Source organism: Mobula birostris, chromosome 16, assembly GCF_030028105.1.
Source record: "Mobula birostris isolate sMobBir1 chromosome 16, sMobBir1.hap1, whole genome shotgun sequence".
Taxonomy (NCBI): domain Eukaryota; kingdom Metazoa; phylum Chordata; class Chondrichthyes; order Myliobatiformes; family Myliobatidae; genus Mobula; species Mobula birostris.
Window position 1 is genome coordinate 64,469,882 of NC_092385.1, and position 23,404 is coordinate 64,493,285.

Consider the following 23,404-nt stretch of genomic DNA (forward strand, 5'->3'; position numbering starts at 1 on the left):
ATGTATCTCTGGAGTGTGTGAGGTTCCATTCCCCTGTTTGCCTTAGACCAGACTTGCTGCTTGCCTTCTGTTTGTGTTTTAACCCCTCCCTCTTCACCCATTGTGAAGGGGTGGGTCAGGAGAAGTACCCAGATAGCTTTGCTCCTGGTCCTGGCCAAACTACCCACTCATGGGTGACTAAGGTAGGCAGCCAAGGACCCAACTACTTGGCCATCATCCATGGTTATGTTCATGTCCTGGTATCCATGGAAAAAGAACCTTCTGCATCCTCTGGCACTTTGGAGGTATCCTGGCCAAATGAGCAGCACAGGGAATTAACTGAAATCTATAGAGGCTTAGACAGAGTGGACATGAAGAAGTCTCTCCTATAGTAGGAAAGTCTAGGACCAGAGAACATCTTTGTTCTAAAGCCTTCTTTAGAACAAAGATGAGGAGGAATTTCTTTAGCCAGAGGGTGTTGAATCAGTGGAATTCTTGCCACACATGGATGTGTAAGCCAAGTCATTGGGTATATTCAAAGCGAAGACTGATAGGTTTTTAATTAAACCTTAATCAAGGTTAAGGGGACAATGCAGGAGAATAGGGCTAAGGGGGATAATAAATCAGCCTTGATGGAATAGCAGAGCAGATTCAATGATCCAAATGGCCTAATTCTACTCCTATGTATTATGGTCTTATGGATCAAGATGGTAGTGTTACAGTTTAGTGATTGTTGTTGTTTGTAGTAATTTGATATAGTGTTGTATTACTTGCCATATACTTGTTTTTGTAACATAAATATAAACCACAGGTACTATTCCTTCCCTTGAATTAACTCAGAAAGCTCTCCTGGATGCACTTTAAAAATGTCATCCACTCTAGGTGTTTCAAACCCAGATAACTGTAGTTAAAGCAACACACATAAAAGTTGCTGGTGAATGCAGCAGGCCAGGCAGCATCTCTGGGAAGAGGTACAGTCGACATTTCCGGCCGAGACCCTTCGTCAGGACTAACTGAAAGAAGAGCTGTGTTGACCAGCAACTTTTGTGTGTGTCTGCCTGGCCTGCTGCGTTCACCAGTAACTTTTATGTGTGTGATCTCCCAGTGGCCACACATTTTAATTCCACACCCCATTCCCATTCTGATATGTCTATCCACAGCCTCCTCTACTGTAAAAATGAAGCCACACTCAGGTTGGAGGAACAGCACCTTATATTCCATCTGGGTAGCCTCCAACCCGATGGCATGAACGTTGACTTCTCAAACTTCCGCTAATGCCCCACCTCCCCCTCGTACCCCATCTGTTATTATATACACACATTCTTTTTCTCCCTCTCCTTTTTCTTCCTCTGTCCCCCTCACTATACCCCTTGCCTATCCTCTGGGCTTTCCCCCCTCCCCCTTTTCTTTCTCCCTAGGCCTCCCATATCCCTTTTGCCAATCAACTGTCCAGCTCTTGCTTCATCCCTCCCCTTCCTGTCTTCTCCTATCATTTTGGATCTCCCCCTCCCCCTCCCACTTTCAAATCTTTTACTAGCTCTTCCTTCAGTTAGTCCTGACGAAGGGTCTCGGCCCGAAACGTCGACTGCACCTCTTCCTAGAGATGCTGCCTGGCCTGCTGTGTTCACCAGCAACTTTTATGTGTGTTGCTTGAAATTCCAGCATCTGCAGATTTCCTCGTGTTTGCATGTAACTGTAGTTAATATTGGGGAATTGGCTGCAAAAACACGATTATTCACACACTTCACGGCAACCTGTCTACATTTCTGTTTCTAACTTACTATTGGAAGCCATTGGAGATACATTAGAAGCAAATGAGTCTTCTATCGTCTTATCTATTACTGGACCCTTGGTGCACCATTACCTGGCAGCTTTTGGGGGTATGTCAGACCAATCATGAGTCAACTCTGCCTGTTGGGCTATGCATTCTCAAAGCCCTCTGTCCTCAATTCAGGACAATAACCACAGCAAGTCACGCAGCATCGATGGAGAGGAATAAATAGTGAATATGGCTCAAATCTTTGACTGTTTATTCCTCTCTATAGATGGTGCCTGAACTGCTGATGTCCTCCAGCATTGTGTGTGTTGCTCTGGATTTCCAGCATCTGCAGAATCTCTTGTTCACAGCAGCCTCAGTGGAATGTTGCCTGTTCAGTAAGTCAGAAGTCAGATTCATCTCATGGCCCCTGTCGTTCTCTCTGGAACAGGTGCAACATGAGGTTCACTGTAGGTTTTAACAACACGACAAATGCAAACATGAAGAGAAAAAGAGTCAGTGTTCAGAAAAACACATTTTATTAAAACAAAAGGCATGTAACATACTAAAGACTGTGCAATCCCTCACATTTGGTTGTGATGCACTTTGGTGTGCTGTGGCTGTTGCAATCACATTCAAGCCTGCATACCACTTCAACTCATCACAAAGATCATGGGATGCGCACAGATTGCCTTGTGGTAATGAGACACTCGATTTGCCACCTTTGCTAGTTGATGTACTTAAGATGTGAGAGCTTAAAATTAGATTCAATGAGATGAAGCGCATGGTTTGTTGGTGAGGTCAGGAAATTGACATTGACAAGTTACAAATGGTCTGCCTGAAAAGATGCTAACTCCCATTTGCCAGTCTTTGTTTATGTATATTTTTCATAAATTCTATTGTATTTAATTTCTCATGTGCCTGAAGCAAATGAATCTCATGGTGATGTATACATTCTTTGATAATAAATTTACTTTGACATCGTTGACAAATGTACGGTTGTACATTTTGGAAGAAGAAATAATCGGGCAGATTATTATTTAGATGGGGAGAAAATTCAAAAATTGGAAGTGCAAAGGGACTTGGGGCTCCTCGTGCAGGATACCCTAAAGGTTAACCACCAAGTTGGATCGGCGGTAAGGAAAGCGAATGCTATGTTGGCATTCATTTCAAGAGGAATAGTGTATAAGAGTAAGGAGGTGTTGATGAGGCTCTATGGGGCATTAGTGAGACCTCATTTGGAATACTGCGTGCAGTTTTGGGCCCCCTATCTTAGAAAGGATGTACTGATGTTGGAGAGAGTTCAGAGAAGATTTACGAGGATGATTTCTGGAATGCAGGGGCTAACATATGAGAAGCGTTTGTCGGCTCTTGGACTGTATTCACTAGAGTATAGAAGAATGAGAGGGGATCTCATAGAAACGTTTCGAATGTTGAAAGGGTTGGACAGAGTAGATGTGGAAAGGTTGTTTCCCTTGGTGGGTGAGTCCAGGACAAGAGGCCATAGTCTTAGAATTAGAGGGTACCCAGTTAAAACAGAGATGAGGAGAAATTTTTTTAGCCAGAGGGTCGTGGATTTGTGGAATTCATTGCCACGTACAGCTGTGGAGGCCCGATCATTGAGGGTGTTTAAGGAGGAGATTGACAGGTATCTAATTAGTCAGGGTATCAAGGGATATGGGGAAAAAGCCGGAAATTGGAACTAGATGGGTGAATAGTTTAGCTTATGGGGGAGCTGCGGAGCAGACCCAATGGGCCGAATGGTCTACTTCTGCTCCTTTGTCTTGTGATCTTGTGATTACATTAGTAAAATCTAACTGCTATCAGGTCTCTATTCTCAAGATGCAGATGCTGCTCCAGTCATGCTGAGCAGGAGCCCTAGGCAGAGCACTAAGCACCAGGGTCATCCAACCTCTGCTGGCCTGAGCAGATCACCACGACCTGAACAGGCAAAGGTCAGCCACTTCTTGTAGGTGAGCAGAATGGGGGGAGCTTTAGAACATGGCAGGAGCACTCTTCAGGTCTCAAGTAACTCATCTCAAGTACAAGTACCTCCTCATACACTCAGGCCTCAGTTTTACCGGGACAGCTTGCACAATTTCAGTTTTCCACAGAAAATAAGTTGTGATTGCTTACTTTTTTGTGCATGGTGCAAGTTTAGTGCTATACAGAGCAGTGCCATACTGAACTGATGGACAGGTTACAGGGAGCAGTGCAACATCAGGAATAGCAGATACAAAGAGCCTAATTCTGCTCCTTTGCCTTATGATGTACAGGTTACAGAGGGCAGTGTGGATTTATGGATGGGCTACAGAGACCATTATAGTTAGATAGGTTCGGGATCACTGTGATGTCAGGATTAGTGGATGGGTTACAAACAATAGTCAGAGCTGGGATTGCTCCTTGCGTTACAGGGAGGAGCAGTGTATTGATGGTTAAATGGTTTTTTTGCATCTGCATTTACTAAGGAAACTGGCATGGAGTCTATGGAAATAAGGCAAACAAGTAATGAGGTCATGGAACCTATACAGATTGAAGAGGAGGAGGTGCTTGCTATCTTGAGGCAAATCAGAGTAGATAAATCCCCAGCACCTGATGGGTATTCCCTCGGACCTTGAAGGAGACCAGTGTTGAAATTGCAGGGGCCCTGGCAGGTATATTTAAAATGTTGGTATCTATGGGTGAGGTGCCGGAGAATTGGAGGATAGCTCATCTTGTTCCGTTGTTTAAAAAAGGATCGAAAAGTAATCCGGGAAATTATAGGCTGGTAAATTTGACATCAGTAGTAGGTAAATTATTGGAAGGAGTACTAAGAGATAGGATCTACAAATATTTGGATAGACAGGGACTTATTAGGGAGAGTCAACATGGCTTTGTGCATGGTAGGTCATGTTTAACCAACCTATTAGTTTTTCGAGGAGGTTACCAGGAAGGTGGATGAAGGGAAGGCAGTGGATGTTGCCTACATGGACTTCAGTAAGGCCTTTGACAAGGTCCTCCATGGGAGGTTAGTTAGGAAGATTCAGTCGCTAGGTATACATGGAGAGGTAGTAAATTGGATTAGACATTGGCTCAATGGAAGAAGCCAGAGAGTGGTAGTGGAGGATTGCTTCTCTGAGTGGAGGCCTGTGACTAGTGGTGTGCCACAGGGATCAGTGCTGGTTCCATTGTTATTTGTCATCTATATCAATGATCTGGATGATAATGTGGTAAATTGGATCAGCAAATTTACTGATGATAAAAAGATTGGAGGAGTAGTGACAGTGCGGAAGGTTTTCAAAGCTTGCAGAGGGATTTGGATCAGCTGGAAAAATGGGCTGAAAATTGGCAGACAACACACATCAAAGTTGCTGGTGAACGCAGCAGGCCAGGCAGCATCTGTAGGAAGAGGTGCAGTCGACGTTTCAGGCCGAGACTCTTCGTCAGGACTAACTGAAGGAAGAGATGGTATAGATGGTATATGATGGGTATAGATAGAGTGAATGCAAGCAGGCTTTTTCCACTGAGGCCAGGGGAGAAGAAAAACAGAGGACATGGGTTAAGAATGAAGGGGGGAAAGTTTAAAGGGAACATTTGGGGGTGAGGGGCTTCTTCACACAGAGAGTGGTGGGAATGTGGAATGAGCTGCCAGATGAAATGGTAAATGCAGGCTCACTTTTAACATTTAAGAAGAACTTGGACTGGTACATGGATGAGAGGTGTATGGAGGGATATGGTCCGGGTGCAGGTCAGTGGGACTAGGCAGAAGAAAGATTCGGCACAGCCAAGAAGGGCCAAAAGGCCTGTTTCTGTGCTGTAATGTTCTATGGTTCTATAAAGCAGTGCACTGCTGGGACTGGTGAATGTTACAGACAGCAGTGTATTGCTGGGATTGGTTACATAGATTATCTAATAAGATTAATAATAAGGTTCACCACTGGTGATTCACATCTAAGGCCTTAATGAGGCAACTGTACACAGAGTGAAAACTAAAGAGGCATAAACTAGAGCAAGTCCTACTGCTGGTGATGCCCATCTGTGCTTGTGATAATCAGTTGGATCATAAAGTAAGGACAAGATGTTCTATCAGACAAGTCAGTGGTTGAAGAAGAGGAAGACTGTAACAGATCTAGAACAGGGAGTTAGCACAACCATGTGCTGTCAGTACTGGCAACCATCAGTGCAATTCCACTGCAACTCACCTCAGCACCACCATCACAACCAGTTCATCTAAAATGTCAGTAAAGGTTAGTAGAAATTTAAAATCTCATTAACATTTTTAAATAAATATCTATATTGGCAAAAAGGATGGTCATCTTGTAAGCTTAGAACCTGGCCTAGAGATCAGGGGCATGCTCTCTGCTGTCTCCTCTGACCACTGTGGCAGGCTGCTATGGAGAAACGGAGGATGATCTTCAAGTGTCCCATTTTTCCCGGGGGCCACGTGAGTCAGTCTGCCCCTTTCCATCTCCCTATGGGAATGCAGCAAGGTTGGACAAGCCTGGATCAGAGGTGACATTTGTGGCCAGGTTGGTTAGTAGCATAGTTGGAGAGATCTATGTATAAAACTAAAAAACAACGTCCAGTGGAAGCCACGATGCTCAAAGGTGGCGATGAAAGGCATTCTGTGCATATGCTGATAAAGGGAGCTCCTGCTCCAATGTCAGCAGCAGAAACACATTACACAACATCAAAACCTCAAAATCACTTCACTGATAAATGACAGCTTCAGATTCCAGCCCAAGCTCAGAAATGAATCCCTGAGAATTTGGTTGAGTGCCAGACACCCTCCACTCCAACCTCCTTTAGTAGTTGTATTGCTGGAAGAAAGGTTCTTGGCACCAGTGCTCTGCAGTCCTCCACCGAATGACAACTCTCCTCCTCAAGAGTCCTCACTGCAGAAGTAGTCCTGTGGGCAATTCCTCGTCTCCAACTCAGATCTCCAATCAAGTTCTCACCACTTAGTGGACCTCCCTGTCGTTGAGTGCACAGCTATGGTCTCTCCCTGCTTGAAGGGCCACCAGTCCTCACTCTATATTCCACCCCCCACCCCCATGCTGAACTTCCAGTGCTCATAATCGGCCCCCACCCCAGACGCTGCCACAGCCCGTGGAACTATGTGCCAACATTGACTCAGTGCTACCACACCAGTCAACTGGGTCCGTTCAACAACTGAGAGCTACAGAGGCTGTCAGGTAATGTTAAAGGGCAACGTGTTGTGGTGAGAACTATCTATTGAAGGCTCTGTGTTGGAAGGATAGGTTCTGGTGCATAGATTCAGCAGGCTTCAGGAGTTACGCCTCACTACAACACTCGTAAATGTTGTCCTCCATTAGTGCAATGACTTGTTCGAATTTGTGCTGCATTTGCATGCGCCTGGTCATTGAGTTAGACTCCAAGGCATTCATTACCTAGAGAAAGAAAGAGAAGGAAGAGATCATGAGTCTGGAGACTGTTCTGTGACCTGTCAAATGTAGTAATTATCAACAATGGGCACATTCTGCAACCCATTAAGCTGCTTTACCCCAGACAGAAATGGCTAATACAAGCAAGCATAATTTTAAAACTGCAAACACGAGGAAATCTGCAGATGCTGGAATTTCAAGCAACACGTAGAAGTCGCTGGTGAATGCAGCAGGCCAGGCAGCATCTCTAGGAAGAGGTACAGTCGACGTTTCAGGCTGAGACCCTTTGTCAGGGCTAACTGAAAGAAGGGCTAGTAAAAGATTTGAAAGTGGGAGGGGGAGGGGGAGATCCAAAATGATAGGAGAAGACAGGAGGGGGAGGGATGGAGCCAAGAGCTGGACAGGTGGTTGGCAAAGGGGATATGAGAGGATCATGGGACAGGAGGCCCGGGGAGAAAGAAAAGGGGGGGGGCCCAGAGGATGGGCAAGGGGTATAGTCAGAGGGACAGAGGGAGAAAAAGAAGAGTGATAGAAAGAATGTGTGTATATAAATAAATAACGGATGGGGTACGAGGGGGAGGTGGGGCATTAGCGGAAGTTAGAGAAGTCAATGTTCATGCCATCAGGTTGGAGGCTACCCAGACGGAATATAAGGTGCTGTTCCTCCAAACTAAGTGTGGCTTCATTTTTACAGTAGAGAAGGCCATGGATAGACATGTCAGAATGGGAATGGGATGTGGAATTAAAATGTGTGGCCACTGGGAGATCCTGCTTTCTCTGGCAGACAGAGCACAGGTGTTCAGCGAAATGATCTACCAGTCTGCATCAGATCTCACCAATATATAGAAGGCCACATCGGGAGCACCAGACGCAGTATATCACCCCAGCCGACTCACAGATGAAGTGTCACCTCACCTGGAAGGATTGTCTGGGGCCCTGAATGGTAGTGAGGGAGAAAGTGTAACAGCATGTGTAGCACTTGTTCCGCTTACAAGGATAAGTGCCAGGAGGGAGATCGGTGGGGAGGGATGGGGGGGACGAATGGACAAGGGAGTCGCGTAGGGAGCGATCCCTGCAGAAAGTGGGGGTGGGGTGGGGGGGGAGGGAAAGATGTGCTTAGTGGTGGGGTCCCGTTGGAGGTGGCGGAAGTTACGGAGAATTATATGTTGGACCCGGAGGCTGGTGGGGTGGTAGGTGAGGACAAGGGGAACCCTATTCCTAGTGGGAGGATGGAGTGTGTGTGTGTGTACCAGGATGAGTGACTTTCAATGCTTGCCTTAGAGTGTGTCTGAGCGAATGTACATGTGTGGTGGGGAGGTGGACTTCAAAAGGAATAAGACTGCTTCTTTTTAATAAGGTGGTTTGCTGCAGTAATTTGGTGTGAAGAGCCGAAACATTCTTACCTGACTGCGATATCGTTTGGCATATTTATAGATCTCAGCCATGGCAAAGTTTGTGTTAAACTCATTTTGGTATTTCTGTAATGAAAATAAACAAAAGATCGATTAGAAATCTGCAGCCGGAGCTTGTTTGTAGTTCCTCATTTCCAGACGCAAAGAACCTATCCTCGATAGATTCAATAGATATTGAATAGATCACTATCTATTAAACATGACTTAAAGTTATATATCACTACAGCATAGAAACAGGCCCTTCACCCACCTAGTCTGTGCCAGATTATTACTCTACCTAGTTCCATCAACCTGCACCTGGATCATAGCTCTCCATACCCCTCCCACCCATGTACCTATTCAAATTTCTCTTAAATGTTGAAATCGAACCTGCATCCGCCACTCAGCCTCAGTGGGGGAAAAAGCTGCTTGCATTCACCCTGTCAAAAGCTCTCATAATTGTGTATATCAAATCTCCCCTCATTCTCTTACGCTCCAGGGAATAAAGTCCGAACTCTACCCAAACTTTCCCTATAATTCTGGTCCACAAATCCTGGCAACATCCTCAAAATTTTCTCTGCATGTTCATGGACAGTACTCAAGCAAATCCCGCTTTACACAATGCATGGGCAGGGGCAGTAGGTTTGATACTTACCCGGGATTCCTCTGCCAGGTGAGCATTCATTTCCTGTTCACTCAGTGTGATCATTTCCTGGATTTCTTTGTAATAGCTCTGCACCGCTTTCTTGTATTCAGGGATTTCCTTGGCATACAAGAGTTTATTTGTTGGTGAATCCTAATGAAAGCAATAAAAAAATAACAAGGATTCCACATGCTCCATGAAGTAGTTGTTTATCAACAGCTGCTTTTGGGAATGGGGAAATGCTATCAAGGCCAGCATTTATTGCTGGTCATTCATTGCCCATGCAATCTTGTTGATTAACTAGCTTGAGGTTTCTGTGGCTATGGGGAATAATCATCTGTGCATTTCCCACCCACTGTGCCTAAGCATTAGCATGCATGAAATGCCACAAGGAGCTCCAAATTATTTGTGTGTTGGTCCCTCTGCCGGAAAACAACAGCACAAACTCCAACTGAGGCTCAGTAATTCTGAACACTCGCTCTGTCCACCACAAAAAGTGGGGGGGGGGGGGGGGGGGGCGGCTTTCTGATGGTCACCCATTTTAATTCTACTTCCCATTCTGACAAAGGGTCCTGACGAAGGGTCTCGGCTTGAAACGTCGACTGCACCTCTTCCTAGAGATGCTGCCTGGCCTGCTGCGTTCACCAGCAACTTTGATGTGTGTTGCTCCCATTCTGACATGTTGGTCCATGGTTTCCTCAACAGCTATGATGATGCCACTCTCAGACTGGAGGAGCAACAGCTCATATTCTGACTGGGTAGCCTCAAACTTGACAGTGTGAATATCGATTTCTCTAACTTTCAGTGATTTCTACCCTCCCCTTCTCTCTTTTTCCATTCCCCATTCTGGCTCCCGTCTTACCCCTTGTCTTCTCTTCATCTCCGTCTGTTGTCCCTCCTCCTTCTCTTTCTCATAGTCCACTGTCCTCTATCAGTTTCCTTCTTCTTCAGCCCTTTACTTTTTTTCACCTATTACCCCCTGCCCCAGCTTCTCACTTCATTCCCACCCCCCCACCACTCACCTACTTCGCTCCCTCACCTGGTTTCAGCTATCACCTGCCAGTTTGTACTCTTTCCCCTTGCCTCATCTTCTTGTTCTGGCTTCTCCCCACTTCCTTTCCAATCCTGATGAAGAGTCTAAGCCCAAAATGAGACAGGGGAAGCTGGAGCTGATATCCTCAGAACACAGCAGGCGGTGACAGGACTTGATAAAGGCGTCTGAAGATGTGTTGACATAAGCAGAGAGAAACCACTTCCATTGGCAGAGGAGGTAATGGCCAGGATTCACAGAACAAAGACGACCGACAAGCTAAAAGTGAGATCAGGAAAACGCATTTTTATGGCGAGTGGTTCTAGGCTAGAATACATTGCTGGGTGAGTAATGAAGGGAAATTCAACAAAAGTTGGCAAAGCAACTGAAATTGAAGGATTTGCAGGGCTATAAGGGAGTGGGACCAGTTCTTTTTATATAAGCAGCTGAAGCAGACCCAGTCCTTCCATACTGTAACTCACTTCTGACATCTGTTATTCTGTTTTCTAACCAATTAAACAGAAAGTAGATTTCAGCCGTCCTCTGTCAAACTGACAATGTACCTTTCCGAGCTGCAGGTCTGAGATGGAACAAGCGTCGATGAAGGCCTGAGCTATCACTGACAGACAAGCGTCCATGTGGTCAGTCTTCTCTATGTCAAACACAAACTGAGGGTTCTTCAGAATGTTCACCCAGAAGCGAAGCGGCAAGCTGGAAACAGAGAAATGCAATATGGAGTGAAGTTGAAGTACTTCTTTCAGGATATTGTTATTTATATAGAGACAAAACGCAGTAACGGGCCTTTTCCAGTCTGTGCTGCCAATTACAACCATGTGACCAATTAACCTACTAACCCATACGAGTTTGGAATGTGGGAGGAAACTGGAGCACCTGGAGGAAACCGATGTAATCATGGGGAGAAGATAAAAATTCCTTACAGAGAGCAGCAGAATTTAACCTGGGTCACTGGCACTGTAATAGCATGACACTACCTGCTACAGTACCATGCTGTCCTATGCTACCGTGTCAGGAGAAGATCTAATTTTCAGGGCTAGTGCTGGAACCTGTGCCTCAGCTTATGTCAAGATGGCCACAGTGTTTTCAAGGAATCCGTTGGAACAACGCTTCCAAAAGAAATAACACGGGCCTCGATAGAGGGAACCTGCATTTCACCTGAGGGCACAGGACCATTAGATATAGGAGCAAAATCAGGCCATTACGCTCATCAAATCTGCTTCTCCATTGCATCATGGCTGATTCATTTCCCTCTCATCCCCAGTCTCCTGCCTTCTTCCCATATCTCTTCATGCAGGGACTAATCAAGAATGTATCAACCTCTGCCTTAAATGTACCCATTGACCACCTCCACAACTACCTGTGGTAACAAATTCCACAGATTCTCCATTCTCTGGCTAAAGAAATTCCTCATCTCCATTCTAAAATGACACCCCTCTATTCTGAGGTTGTGTCCTCTGGCCCTTACCCTCTCTGCCCAAGGAAGCAGTTTCTCTTTGCTTATGTCAATACTTTACAACTTCAGACACCTCTATCAGGTCCTCTCACAACCCCCTCTGTTTCAAGGATAACAACTCCAGCTTTCCCAGTCTCATTTTGGACTGAGATCCCCCACCATTGGAAACATCCTCCCCACATTCACTCTAACAAGACCTTTCAACATTTGATAGGTTTTGATGAGGTCACCCCTCATTCTTCTGAATTCCAATGAGTGGAAGCCCAGAGCCATCAAATGCTTCTCTTATGAGAAGGATTTCAATCCCGGAATCTCCTTTGAAACCTCTCCAATGTCAACACATTTTTCTTAGATAGCCGAAAACTGCTCACAATCCTCCAAGTGAGGCTTCACCAGTGGCTTATAAAGCCTCAGCATTACATCCTTGCTTTCATATTCTAGTCCTAACATTGCATTTGCCTTCCTCACCACAGACTCAACTGTACATTAACCTTTAGGGAATCCTGCATGAGGACTCTAAAGACCCTTTGCACCTCAGGTTTTGAATTTTCTCTTCATTTAGAGAAAATGCTTTTATTTCTTCTACTAAACTGCATGGTTATACACTTCTCAATACTGTATTCTATCTGCCACTTCTTTGCCTATTCTCCTTAACTAAGTCCTTCTGCAGCCTCTCTACTTCCTGCCCCTCCACCTACCTTCATATCGTCCGCAAATCTGGCCACAAAACCATCAATTCTACCATCCAAGTCACTGACATATAATGTAAAAAGAAGCGGCCCCAACACAGACGCCTACTGAACATCACTAGTCACCAGCATCCAACCAGAAAAGGCTCCTTTTATTCCCACTCTTTGCCTCCTGCTAATCAGCCAATGCTCTATGCTCTATACATCTTTTCTGTAATACCATGGGCTCTTAACTTGTTAAAGACCTTCTGAAAAATAAGTACACAACATCAACTGATTCTCCTTTGTCTATCCTGCTTGTTATATCTTCAAAGAATTCCAACAGATTTGTCAGGCAAGATTTTCCCTTAAAGAAACTATGCTGACTACAGACTCTTTTTCATGTGCCTCGAAGTAACCTTAAACCACCTCCTCAACAATCGACTCAGCGTCTTCTCAACCACTGAGGCCAGATAACCTAGTCAATACTTTCCTTTTTTTCTGCCTCATGGAGAGCAAGGAATCCCTCATGAAGGTATAGAATACAGGGACTGAAATTACATATACATGCTGTACTCAAACTACAGTTCTTTACAGCAGTGGTTCCCACCAGCCGTTTGTTGATATCTCAAGAATGCAGCCTGGAAGACGCCCGCCTTCAGGGTGAGGCGCTGTGAACGGGTGGATTCCATGAGATGTCGTCGACTGAGACGTCATAGGAGAAACGGAAGATCACGAACAACAGATTGGCTGTCAGAGTGTCGGTCTCTCTCTCCCTCTTCTCAAGTTGGAAAAACTCAGAATAAAAGCTGTAACATCGAAACAGCTGCTGTTTTTGTTGGTCCCTTTCCCTTCCCCTTGCTGTGGTGACACCTTTCTGTTCCTTGTTAATGAGAGAGAACCTGTGGCATGTCGAATTGTTGGGTGAACAATAGTCTTTGTTGGACTGCAGATCATGGTCTCTCTTTAGGGACTTTGGTTGGTGGGTGATGGGCACTGATGCTCTCAGCTGAATGGTGGGGGAAGGGGCAGGTTGGTGCTTTGCTGCTACTTGTGCATGGGGGGGGAAGGGGGCTTTGGGATTCTGATGTTTTTCTGTCATTCATTCTCTGGGGTTCCCTTCTATTTTCGTGGATGTCTGCAAAGAGCAAGAATTTCAAGTTGTATACATCCCTTGATATGACATTGTCCATTTAACCATTGCTACTTCTCCAAGTGACACTGTAAGAAGATGCTTACTCATTTGCTTGATTTCCGGATGTGGTGGGCATCTAGCTCAGTGTCCAGATGTGAAGAACACCTGGCTCAGGCTCATCTATCTGTTTTCCAGATGCATCAGTCTTACCTATTTACCAGATGTGTCAATGTCACACCTCATTGTTTTCCAGATGTCTGCATCAGTATCCTTTCCAGATTTATATTTTCCAGACGGATCAGTTTCTGGGTCAGTGTCTCACCAGTTTTCCAGATGGTTTACAGAAGTGGAGCGTGTCTGGGGCTGTGATCTTACCTGTTAGTTTTCCAGATATGCAGAGTGTCTGGATCAGCAGTTCCCCGTTTCTCAGCTTGCTCCTCCAGGAAATCAAAGAAATACTTCACTGCAAAGGGGGGCTTCACAGTATGGATACTAAGAAGTGCACAGAATAAATCATCCAGAAACTTCTGCAGCGTGCCCTGAAATGGGGAGAATGAGGTTAACGAAGAGCTATTGGGGAAAAGCATACAGTGCAAACTATCCAGGGTAATACTGCTGGAGGATATTGTTGGGTTGGGTAGGGGTTGCAAGGGAATTGCTTGTTCTTGATTTTAGTGGTATTCAAGCTCTAGAAGTCTAATAAATTGAAAACAAGAAGACAGCAGCCACCTGGTGGTACTAGAATGCAATGCACTCAAATATCTTCCATGACATCCAAGAACTCAGCAGTGGGCTACAGTCAGTTGTCATTCTAGTAATAAGAGATAGGTAGGGGCCTAGGATAACACAGTGAAATAGCCACCAGGAAAGATTGTGTTTTCATGTGGCTGTTGTGTTTTACTATTTATTGTTACGTTTATTATTTAGTGTTGCGTTTGTTATGTTATGATTGCACTGCCCCTGAGAAACGCTGTCTCATTCTGCCCTGCAGAGCTGATGTACGGTTAGAATGATAATAAAGTTTGTGAATCTTGGATCTTGAATCTTGGTCATTAGACCAACACAGGAGAAGTGTCAAGAGCAAACTCCTCTGTGTCTGATTGGTTCAGCTGGGGGTGGAAGGAGCTGTAAAATTCCAAAAAATTGGTGCAAATAGAATATACAAGGAATAATATCAAATATCTTGGCAGCAGCAATCTGGGAACAACCATGTCAAATAAAGGACCCTAATTTCACAACGCAGAGGAAAATTCGACCCTTTGGAGTGAGTCTAGCCAGTTCATCTTGTACACGTTGTATATGAGTCTAACTTGTGAATTTTATGCTTTAATGAATCGAGTAACAAATTAGGGCAGTGAGTTAAATGCAACATCATTGAGAGCTATATGGGTCAACTGAATGCCTGTATGCTTCCGAGCATTAATAAAGATTGAGTTGTCCCGAACTGTGAGCACTTACTTTGTCTGCCCCACCACTGACTCTCGATACAGGTAGAGGTGTCGGAAGGTATTCATAGATAGCGACAAGAGTGTGGGGATGCATTGCTAGCTGCAGGCTCTCGCCCTTTGAGACACAACAATGTATACATTGTACAAGGAGACATATCACAGCTGTCTTGTAGGAAGTTCCTGAACAAGCATGTGCAAACAAAGGCACACACATGGTGCGCCAGGAGGAACTTAGGGTCCGCTGCAGCTATCATCCATGGGGTATTCCACCACATAAATACCTCACCTTGGTGGAGAGAAGTCGAGTCAAGTAGATCTCCGGCAAAACTTTCTTCCATTGTTTATGTTTGTGTGAGCGGCTGGGTTCAACCAGCTCATCATTTGGAAGCACCTAGTGTGACGAAAACAATGTGATTAGTTCCTGTTCCTTCACAAAGTGAACTCGATAGAACTGACATGGACTTATTGGAATGAATGGATAACAGGGAGGGAAAGGCATTAAACTAGCAAGTCCTAGAGTGGGATCTACATAGAACAAGATAAATGTGATCTACAAAACCCAATGCAGAGACTGCAGCATATACTACATTGGCCAGACTGGGAGAAAACTATCCACAAGAATCCATGAACATCAACTGGCTATATAAAGGCATGATCCACTCTCCCTAGTCTCTACCTGTGAAAATCAAGAGGGGCAGAAAATTTGACTGGGCATCAGCGAAATGGAACACGCAGCATGCAAGAGTTCCTAGAAATGTGGTTTTCCGCAAACAATTCTATAAACAGACATACAGACCTTCATCCCATCTATAAGCCAATGCAGGCAAAATTCTAGACATGCACAGAGTTCACCATACAACCAACTGCGATGAGACCCCCTCCCTACATCACAACTGAATTTCCGTAATGATGACCAATCAATTGATTGATAAGTAGATAAAGGTCAAGCATTTGGAGCACACACCACAGGTTAACAGTGCACTGATGATGTCTCCTCATTTGGTGATAAAATGTTTGCAAATGGATTGCCAAGATCGGAGAACAACTGAACCCAACCATTTAAGTAGAACATAGAAAAGCACTAGAACAGGCCCTTTGTCCACAACTAAATGCCTAAATAAATTAATCCCTTTTCCTCCATATTCCTCCATTTCTGGCACATTTATGGGCTTGTCTAAGAGCCTCCTGAATGCCTCCATCTTATTTCCCTCCACTACCATTCATGTTAGTGCATTTCAGGGACCCACCATTCCTTACTTAAAAAAAATTTGCCCCACCATTTCCTATGAAACGTTTATATAGGTATTTATATCTATACCTTCCAAAGTGCAACAGCTCACATCCAGTTATCTGCCCATATATGCAACTGATCTTTATCCCACTATATCCTTTGGCAATCTTCTACACTACCCACACCACCACCAAGTTCCACATTATATGTGGATTTACTAATCTGTCAATCCAGATTTCTGTATATCACATGCAGCAAAGGTCTCAGCAGAATCTGATCAGGTACCTGCTTAAGACCACCAATCACAGAACTCCTGCCAGAATAGGTACCATTAACCTATGGGCAAGTCAATTAACCATGGATTCAATGCATCTTAATCACCTAGATGAACCTCCCATGAGGGACCTTGCCAAACACCTTATTAAAATGCACTAGACATCTTCCACTGTTCTAGCTTCATCAATCACCTTTGTCACCTCAACAAGAAACTCAATCAAGTTAGTAAGACATGACCTGTGTAGCACAAAGCCAAGCTGACTGCCCCTAATTATGCCATGGGTTTCCAAGTGCTCATAAATGTACTGCATCTTCTCCAGTAACTTCCCTACCTCTGACAAAGCAAGCTCACCGGTGAGATTCACTATTCTGTAGTTTCTAGGATCATCCTTACTTCCCTTCGTGAAAAATGGAACAACATTCTCAGGGTGGAAATCACGTAGTTAAGGGGGCATAATTTTGAGGTGATTGGAGGAAAGTGTAGAGGGGATGCCAGAGATAATTTTTTTTTTTACACAGTGAGTGAAGAGTGTGTGGAATGCCCTGCCAGGGGAGGTGGTAGAGGCAGATACACAAGAAACCTGGAATGGGCTGCTGGTGGAGGCGGATACGATAGGGTCTTTTAAGAGACTCCTGGATAGGTACATGGAGCTTATAAAAGTAGAGGACTCATGAGTAACCCTAGGTAATTTCTAAAGTAAGTACATGTTCAGCACAGCATTGTGGGCTGAAGGGTCTTTATTGTGCTGTAGGTTTTCTATGTTTCCAAACATATAAAAATCTTTTAGGCACATGGATGATAGAAAAATGAAGAGCTATGTACAAGGGAAAGGTTAGGCTGATCTTTGAGTAGGTTAAAAGGTCAGCACAACAACGAGGGCCAAAGAGCCTGTATTTGCTGTAGTGTTCTATGTTCTATGCTCGACCACTCGCCAGTCTTCTAGGACTTTGCCTGTTGTTACAAAGGACATAAAGATCTTGGTCAAGACCAAGCAATCCCGTCTCTCGCCTCTCTCATTAACAAGGGGGATATCCCATCAAACCTGAAGGACATCCACATTAATGTTGGATATCTACATCTACAAAGAAAATGAAATAAATTAAAGCTCACATAACATATTCCAAGGTAAACACAATAATAATTGAAGAAAATTCAATTCTAGGCACCCAGGAGTGGAACATGGAAAAGTATGTGGACAAAAGTACTGAAGAATTCTGACACAGACAGTGGGATTTGGGAAGTAGGGGGCAACATGGCGTGAGACATGGGGAAGACATGGAGGGAGGGGGTTGGAGGACACAGGGAGGGATCAGGAGATCATGGAGTGTAGCATGGGGGTGGTCACAGACCACGATGGGTGGGGTTACAGAGCACGAGAGGGCGGGGGGGGAGTGGGTGAATGGGTTGGAAAATTGTGGTGTGGAATGTAACTGAGAAATAGCAACAGGCAGAAACCACTGGCAGGAATTGTCTTTAGGCCCCCAAACAGCTGTGGTGAGGTAGGAGATTGAATTAAACAGGAGAGTCACAGGTGATTTTATTCTGCATATTGTTTACACTAAATTAGCAACAACACTGTGGAGGGGAAATCCTAAAGTGTATGTGAGTTGGTATTTCTTAAACCAATATATTGAGAAATTGACCACAGAACACATCATTCTTGACTCATGACTGTAATGTGATAGGAACCATGAATCATCTTGTCCACCAGGGAAAAGCTACTGCTACGATGAAGAGGGAAGTTGCGGAATCAGTCTTGGGTTCTGATTCTGAATAAAGGAAATTCCAAGAGTATGAAGCATGTACTGGCTATGAACTATTTCACCCCAAACCTATGACCTCTAGTTCTAGTTTCTCTTAACTCTCTCTCAAACAATGGGACAGCAGATTATCAAAGGGGAGGAGGGATCATCGACTTAGACCATGAGAGGCCTGTGTCGGGCATTTTCATGCCTTACAAGGTGCAGATTGGAAGTCTATATAGGGCGCCACTCCTCACACAGACTAGAGCAATGTGTGGTTAAGTGCCTTGCTCAAGGACACAAACACACTGCCACACCTGAGGCTCGAACTAGCGACCTTCAGATTACTAGACGAATGACTTAACCACTTGGCCGCGTGCCAAACTTTACTATATTTAAAGGGGTATTCAGAAAAGTCCTGCAGCAGTCTGCAGAGAATATGGAACTCAGAGCAACAGGGTGAATCTGAAACCAAGAGCAAGGAAGTTTTTAGAGAAAGCTGGATAAACACACAAAGGAATTGAATTGAATTGACTTTATTTCTTACATCCTTCACATACATGAGTAAAATTCTTTACGTTACATCTCTATCTGAATGTGCAATGAGCAAATTATAGAAATTTGTAATAAATAGTATGGAAGGGATTAAAAGATGATTATGAAAAATTTGGATGAAGGAACTTAGTAGGTGACTTCTGTTGAGATAAGTGGTTGGGTTGAAGGACCTGTGATGTAGGCCTAGTTCCAGCCCTGAGCTTCTGTCAGCACCAGACAACAGTGGATGGACCAGGTACTGTGACAGTTCCCGTTACCCCAGACTCCACCAGCAGCACAGAGAAAGGCCACATTCCCAGGCAGAGGCATCTGCTTTGTTAGTCTTATCCAAGAATAAGTCACAGTGAACTGAATCCCAGCCTTGCCCTGCCACAGAAAAATCGTGCTGCATTGGACTGCAAATATTTACAGTACAGGGAGGTGAGGAAGAGGTACTCACCAAGTGGAAGTATTTTTCAGTGTCCAGGTCTTTCACTGTAAAACAATTGAACACTTTGAATAAGGCCCACTCATATATCAGTTCATTAACACAGATCAGTAAAGAGGGCAGTTTCTGTGTAGGAAGTGAAGAAAGCTCCCAATCGTGCAATGGCCACATATGCTAGGAGATACATCAGCTGTCACACGTTTACAGGATACCTCAATGTGGATTTTCAAACATGCATACACTCATTTGCAACTGTCGTTTAAATCTAAATGTTATCCAAAGACCCTTATTTAGTCAAGCATTCGCAGCTGAAAGTTGATCGCAACAGGAACTCCATCTCACATTGTTTTGTGATTTCATATAGTCCTGTCTGTTTGATCAGACCCACCTCGTCCCAGAGTGCTGTCCCGCTGATCCTTCAAGCTCATTGCCAATGAGGCTCCATCAGGGACCTGCACAGTTGTACAATCACAAGTCAACATTATGTGAACCATTGTAGTCGAGTTCAATCAGCCTCTGACAGGACATGAATTTGACTTCAAATTTGTGTGATCGTCCTGCACCTTCATTTTCATTTAATGATACCCATAGAAACATAATAAAATACAGAAACACTTTATGCAAGGAGAGATGGAGAGACTAAGAGGTCTCAGGAGGGAACTGAAAGCACAGCCAGGTATGGATACATCTGGAATTGGAGGGGCAACAGAGTAGAAATCTGTGAGAATGAGGATGGGTGAGAGGGATCCGGGTGGTCTGTGGGAGTGAATTAAGTAGGAGGGTGTTACTGGGAGAGTCAGAAGGAAGAGTTGGGGATGTGTTAAGGGGGGGTGGTCAGTGGAGGAGTAAGTGGAACAATGCTAGGTCACTCTGCTCTCCATGGGTGGGGGTCTTGGTGTTGAACAAGGACCTGTGAGGGGAATGATGACCAGTGGTTTGTGCTCACAGTGGTGCCCTGCTAATACCCCTGGTATGGTGTGATGGGCTATGGGAAATCTGCACACTCCTTACCTTGTAATGTGTCAGGGTGTTGAGCTTCTTCCGGCCATCTTCAACTATGGAAGTGTTGTCCAAGTCCCGTAGTATAAGGCTGTCACTGCTCGATGGAAACCACTCTGTCAATGACAGACGCAGTCAGAATGGATGTTAGCCACCGTTGATTCCAATCCTTGACAATGTGCCATTACCCACCCCTAGCTGCCTGTCAGATTGGAATGCCTGTCAAACCACTACTGTCCTGGTGAAAAGTACACTCAGTGCTGTGGGGCAGGGAGACCCAGCGATGAGGGAATGTACTTTCAAGTCAGGATGGAGTGCCCCTTGGAGGTGAACCCGAGGATCCACTACCCTTGCCCTTCTGGGTGTAGAGCTCAAAGGTTTGCAAAGTGTCCTTTGATGGTGGAAGGGCTTTGGGATGTCAGGTGTGTCACTCACTACATGTCACCTGGTTCCTGGAATAATTGCGTTGATGTGGCTGGTCTCATTGAATTCTAGTTCTACCTCTGATATAGGGGAAATGTTTCCCTCATAATTTCATACACTTCAATCACACTCCCCATTAACTTCCTCTACTCCAGAAGGAACAAATCTAGTGTCTCCTCATAACCTAAACACTCCATCTCAGGCAATGTTCTAGTGAATCTCCTCTGCACCCTCCCCAACACTACCATAATGTTCTTCTCATATGTGACCAGAACTGCACACAGTAATCCAGTTGCATAACCTCGCTGGCCTTGCATTCATTCAGTGCCCTGACTAATGAAGGGCAGTATCCCACATGCCTCTTAATCAAGTTATCTATTTTATTTTAGAACCATGTCATTTCATAACCAGTATGAAAACCTCTGGTAACAATTATCCCTTTTCTTTTTTAACACCCATGATCCCACTTGCCCCTGTCATCCCTCTCATTTCCCTCTCCATCTGCCTATCACCTACACATTCATCTTTCTGGTTCTCCCGGTGTGGCCTCCTCTACATCGGTGAAACCCGACGCAGATTGGGGGACCGCTTTGTCGAGCACATCCGCCCGTCCGCCACAACAGACAGGATCTCCCGGTTGCCACCCATTTCAACTCTGCTTCACATTCCCATTTGGATATGTCCATACATGGCCTCCTCTACCGCCATGATGAGGCTAAACTCAGGTTGGAGGAGCAACACCTCATATACCGTCTAGGTAGTCTCCAGCCCCTTGGTATGAACATAGAATTCTCCAACTTCCAGTAACTCCCTCCCCATATCCCTATTTCACTCTGCCCCCTCCCCCAGCTGCCTATCACCTCCCTCATGGTTCCACCTCCTTCTACTACCCATTGTGTTTTCCCCTATTCCTTCTTCACCTTTCCTGCCTATCACCTCCCTGCTCCCCCCTCCCCCACGTCTTTATCTTTCCCCTTACTGGTCTTTCACCTGGCACCTACCAGCCTTCTCCTTCCCACCCTCCCCCTACCTTCTTTATAGGGCCTCTGTCCCTTCCCTCTTCAGTCCTGACGAAGGGTTCCGGCCCGAAACATTGACCGATCGTTTGCACGGATGCTGCCCGACCTGCTGAGTTCCTCCAGCATGTTGTGAGTGTTGCTATCTTTCTGGTTCCCCTCCTCACCTCCTTTCCTTAATTCCACAGTCCACTGTCCTAACAGATTCAGTCTTCTTCAGTGAGAAAGAAGCAAATTTCACCTCCAAGTTTTTTTTAACCACTCCAACCTCTCCTCCCTCCCTCATCTGTCTATCCCTCCCCTTTCTTACGTGGATCCAACTGTCACCTGCCAGCTCTTGCTCCACCTCTTTACACTGGCCATCTCCACTCTTGCTTTCAGTCCAGATGAAGGTTTTCAACCTGAAACTGTTTATTTTCCTCCATAGATGCATCCTGTCCTGAGTTCCTCTAGTACCTTTGAGTGTTATTTCACATCAGCCCACTTCATCAACATATTGATATCACTCTGCAGTCCGAGACTGACTTCCACCTGCTCACTATGTCATGTATGAACCTAATGATCATGCCTCCTGCATCTATATCCAAATCATTCACATATATTACATACAGGAAAGGTCAATGCACCATCTGGATAGAACACTGCTAATCACAGGAATCGAACAACAAAAATAATCCATAGAACCATAGAACACTACAGCACAGAAAACAGGCCATTCGGCCCTTCTAGTCTGTGCCAAAATTTTATTCCACTAGTCCCATTGACCCAGTCCATAACCCTCCAGACCTCTCCCATTCATGTATCTATCCAATTTATTCTTAAAACTTAAGAGTGAGCCTGCATTTACCATGTCAGATGGCAGCTCGTTCCACACTCCCACCACTCTCTGAGGGTACGTCCACACTACGCCGGATAATTTTGAAAACGAAGCTTTTTCTCTTCGTTTTGCCCTCCCGTCCACACTGAGCCGGCGTTTTCAGCCCCTGAAAATGGAGATTTTCGAAAACACTCTCCAGAGTGAATAAATCTGAAAACGCTCAATATCCGGCGTAGTGTGTACGGGGTAAACGGAGAGATTTAAAAACGTTGTCATGACAACACCACAACAACAATACTTTTTTCTGCTTCTGCTTGGCACTGCGCAAGCTGTTATAATGCGCAGTCGGTGCGAACGGCGTGAGAGTTAAATTGTAAAGTGAGCTTTTTTGACTATTTAAAAATGCAGTCATGACGTGCCGGGACAGATGTTCGTTGTTTTAATGAAGAAGTGAATAAGTATACTCACTTCACCCTGTTTTCCGTCCTTGCTTGTATGAAGATAGTTTACCTATTTATGCAAGTACTTCTCTGACAATAGATGTGTAACAGCCTAATGTAACATTGTATGGAAATACAAGATAACGCTGATGCAGACATTTTATACATTTAACAAGGTGCTTTATTAATGCAACAGAGTTAGTCAGTTTTGCAATGTTCGTCGTCAGCTGGGTTATACTGTCCGTGAACTCCCTGTCAGTTACCTCCATACGCTCCAGTATTTGTTTTTTTTTTCAGTTTTAAGTCCTCCTGCGCGAGAGACAAGAGCAATTCCTTTAAAGTTTTTCTAGTCTGTAACTGGACAAATGCGCACTAAGTATATCGTTTCCTCTTCGCTTGTTTTGTGTGTGTCCTGCGCATGCCCAGTAGGAGATTCGCCCAAATATCTGCCTAATGTGGACAGAGATATTTTGAAAAACGCTTAGTGTGGACGCCTGTCGTTTTTACTCGAAACGGGCATTTTCAAAATTATCCGGCGTAGTGTGGACGTAGCCTGAGAGTGAAGAAGTTCC

General features: G+C 44.8%; 1 protein-coding gene across 3 annotated transcripts in view; it reads right to left on the minus strand.

Moving 5' to 3' along the window:
• Nucleotides 1-2,263: 2,263 nt before the first annotated feature.
• plxnd1 (plexin D1) overlaps nt 2,264-23,404 on the minus strand; it is a 159,467-nt gene continuing 138,326 nt past the window's right edge. For all 3 annotated transcript variants that reach the window (XM_072280756.1, XM_072280757.1, XM_072280755.1), the window contains 9 exons: nt 20,149-20,252; nt 19,526-19,589; nt 19,150-19,184; nt 15,192-15,296; nt 13,833-13,996; nt 10,747-10,894; nt 9,166-9,306; nt 8,523-8,597; nt 2,264-7,125 (listed from right to left, as the gene is read on the minus strand). In XM_072280756.1, coding sequence (XP_072136857.1) covers nt 7,009-7,125; nt 8,523-8,597; nt 9,166-9,306; nt 10,747-10,894; nt 13,833-13,996; nt 15,192-15,296; nt 19,150-19,184; nt 19,526-19,589; nt 20,149-20,252 — 953 coding nt within the window. In that variant the 3' untranslated portion in view covers nt 2,264-7,008. The remainder of the gene's footprint in view (nt 7,126-8,522; nt 8,598-9,165; nt 9,307-10,746; nt 10,895-13,832; nt 13,997-15,191; nt 15,297-19,149; nt 19,185-19,525; nt 19,590-20,148; nt 20,253-23,404) is intronic.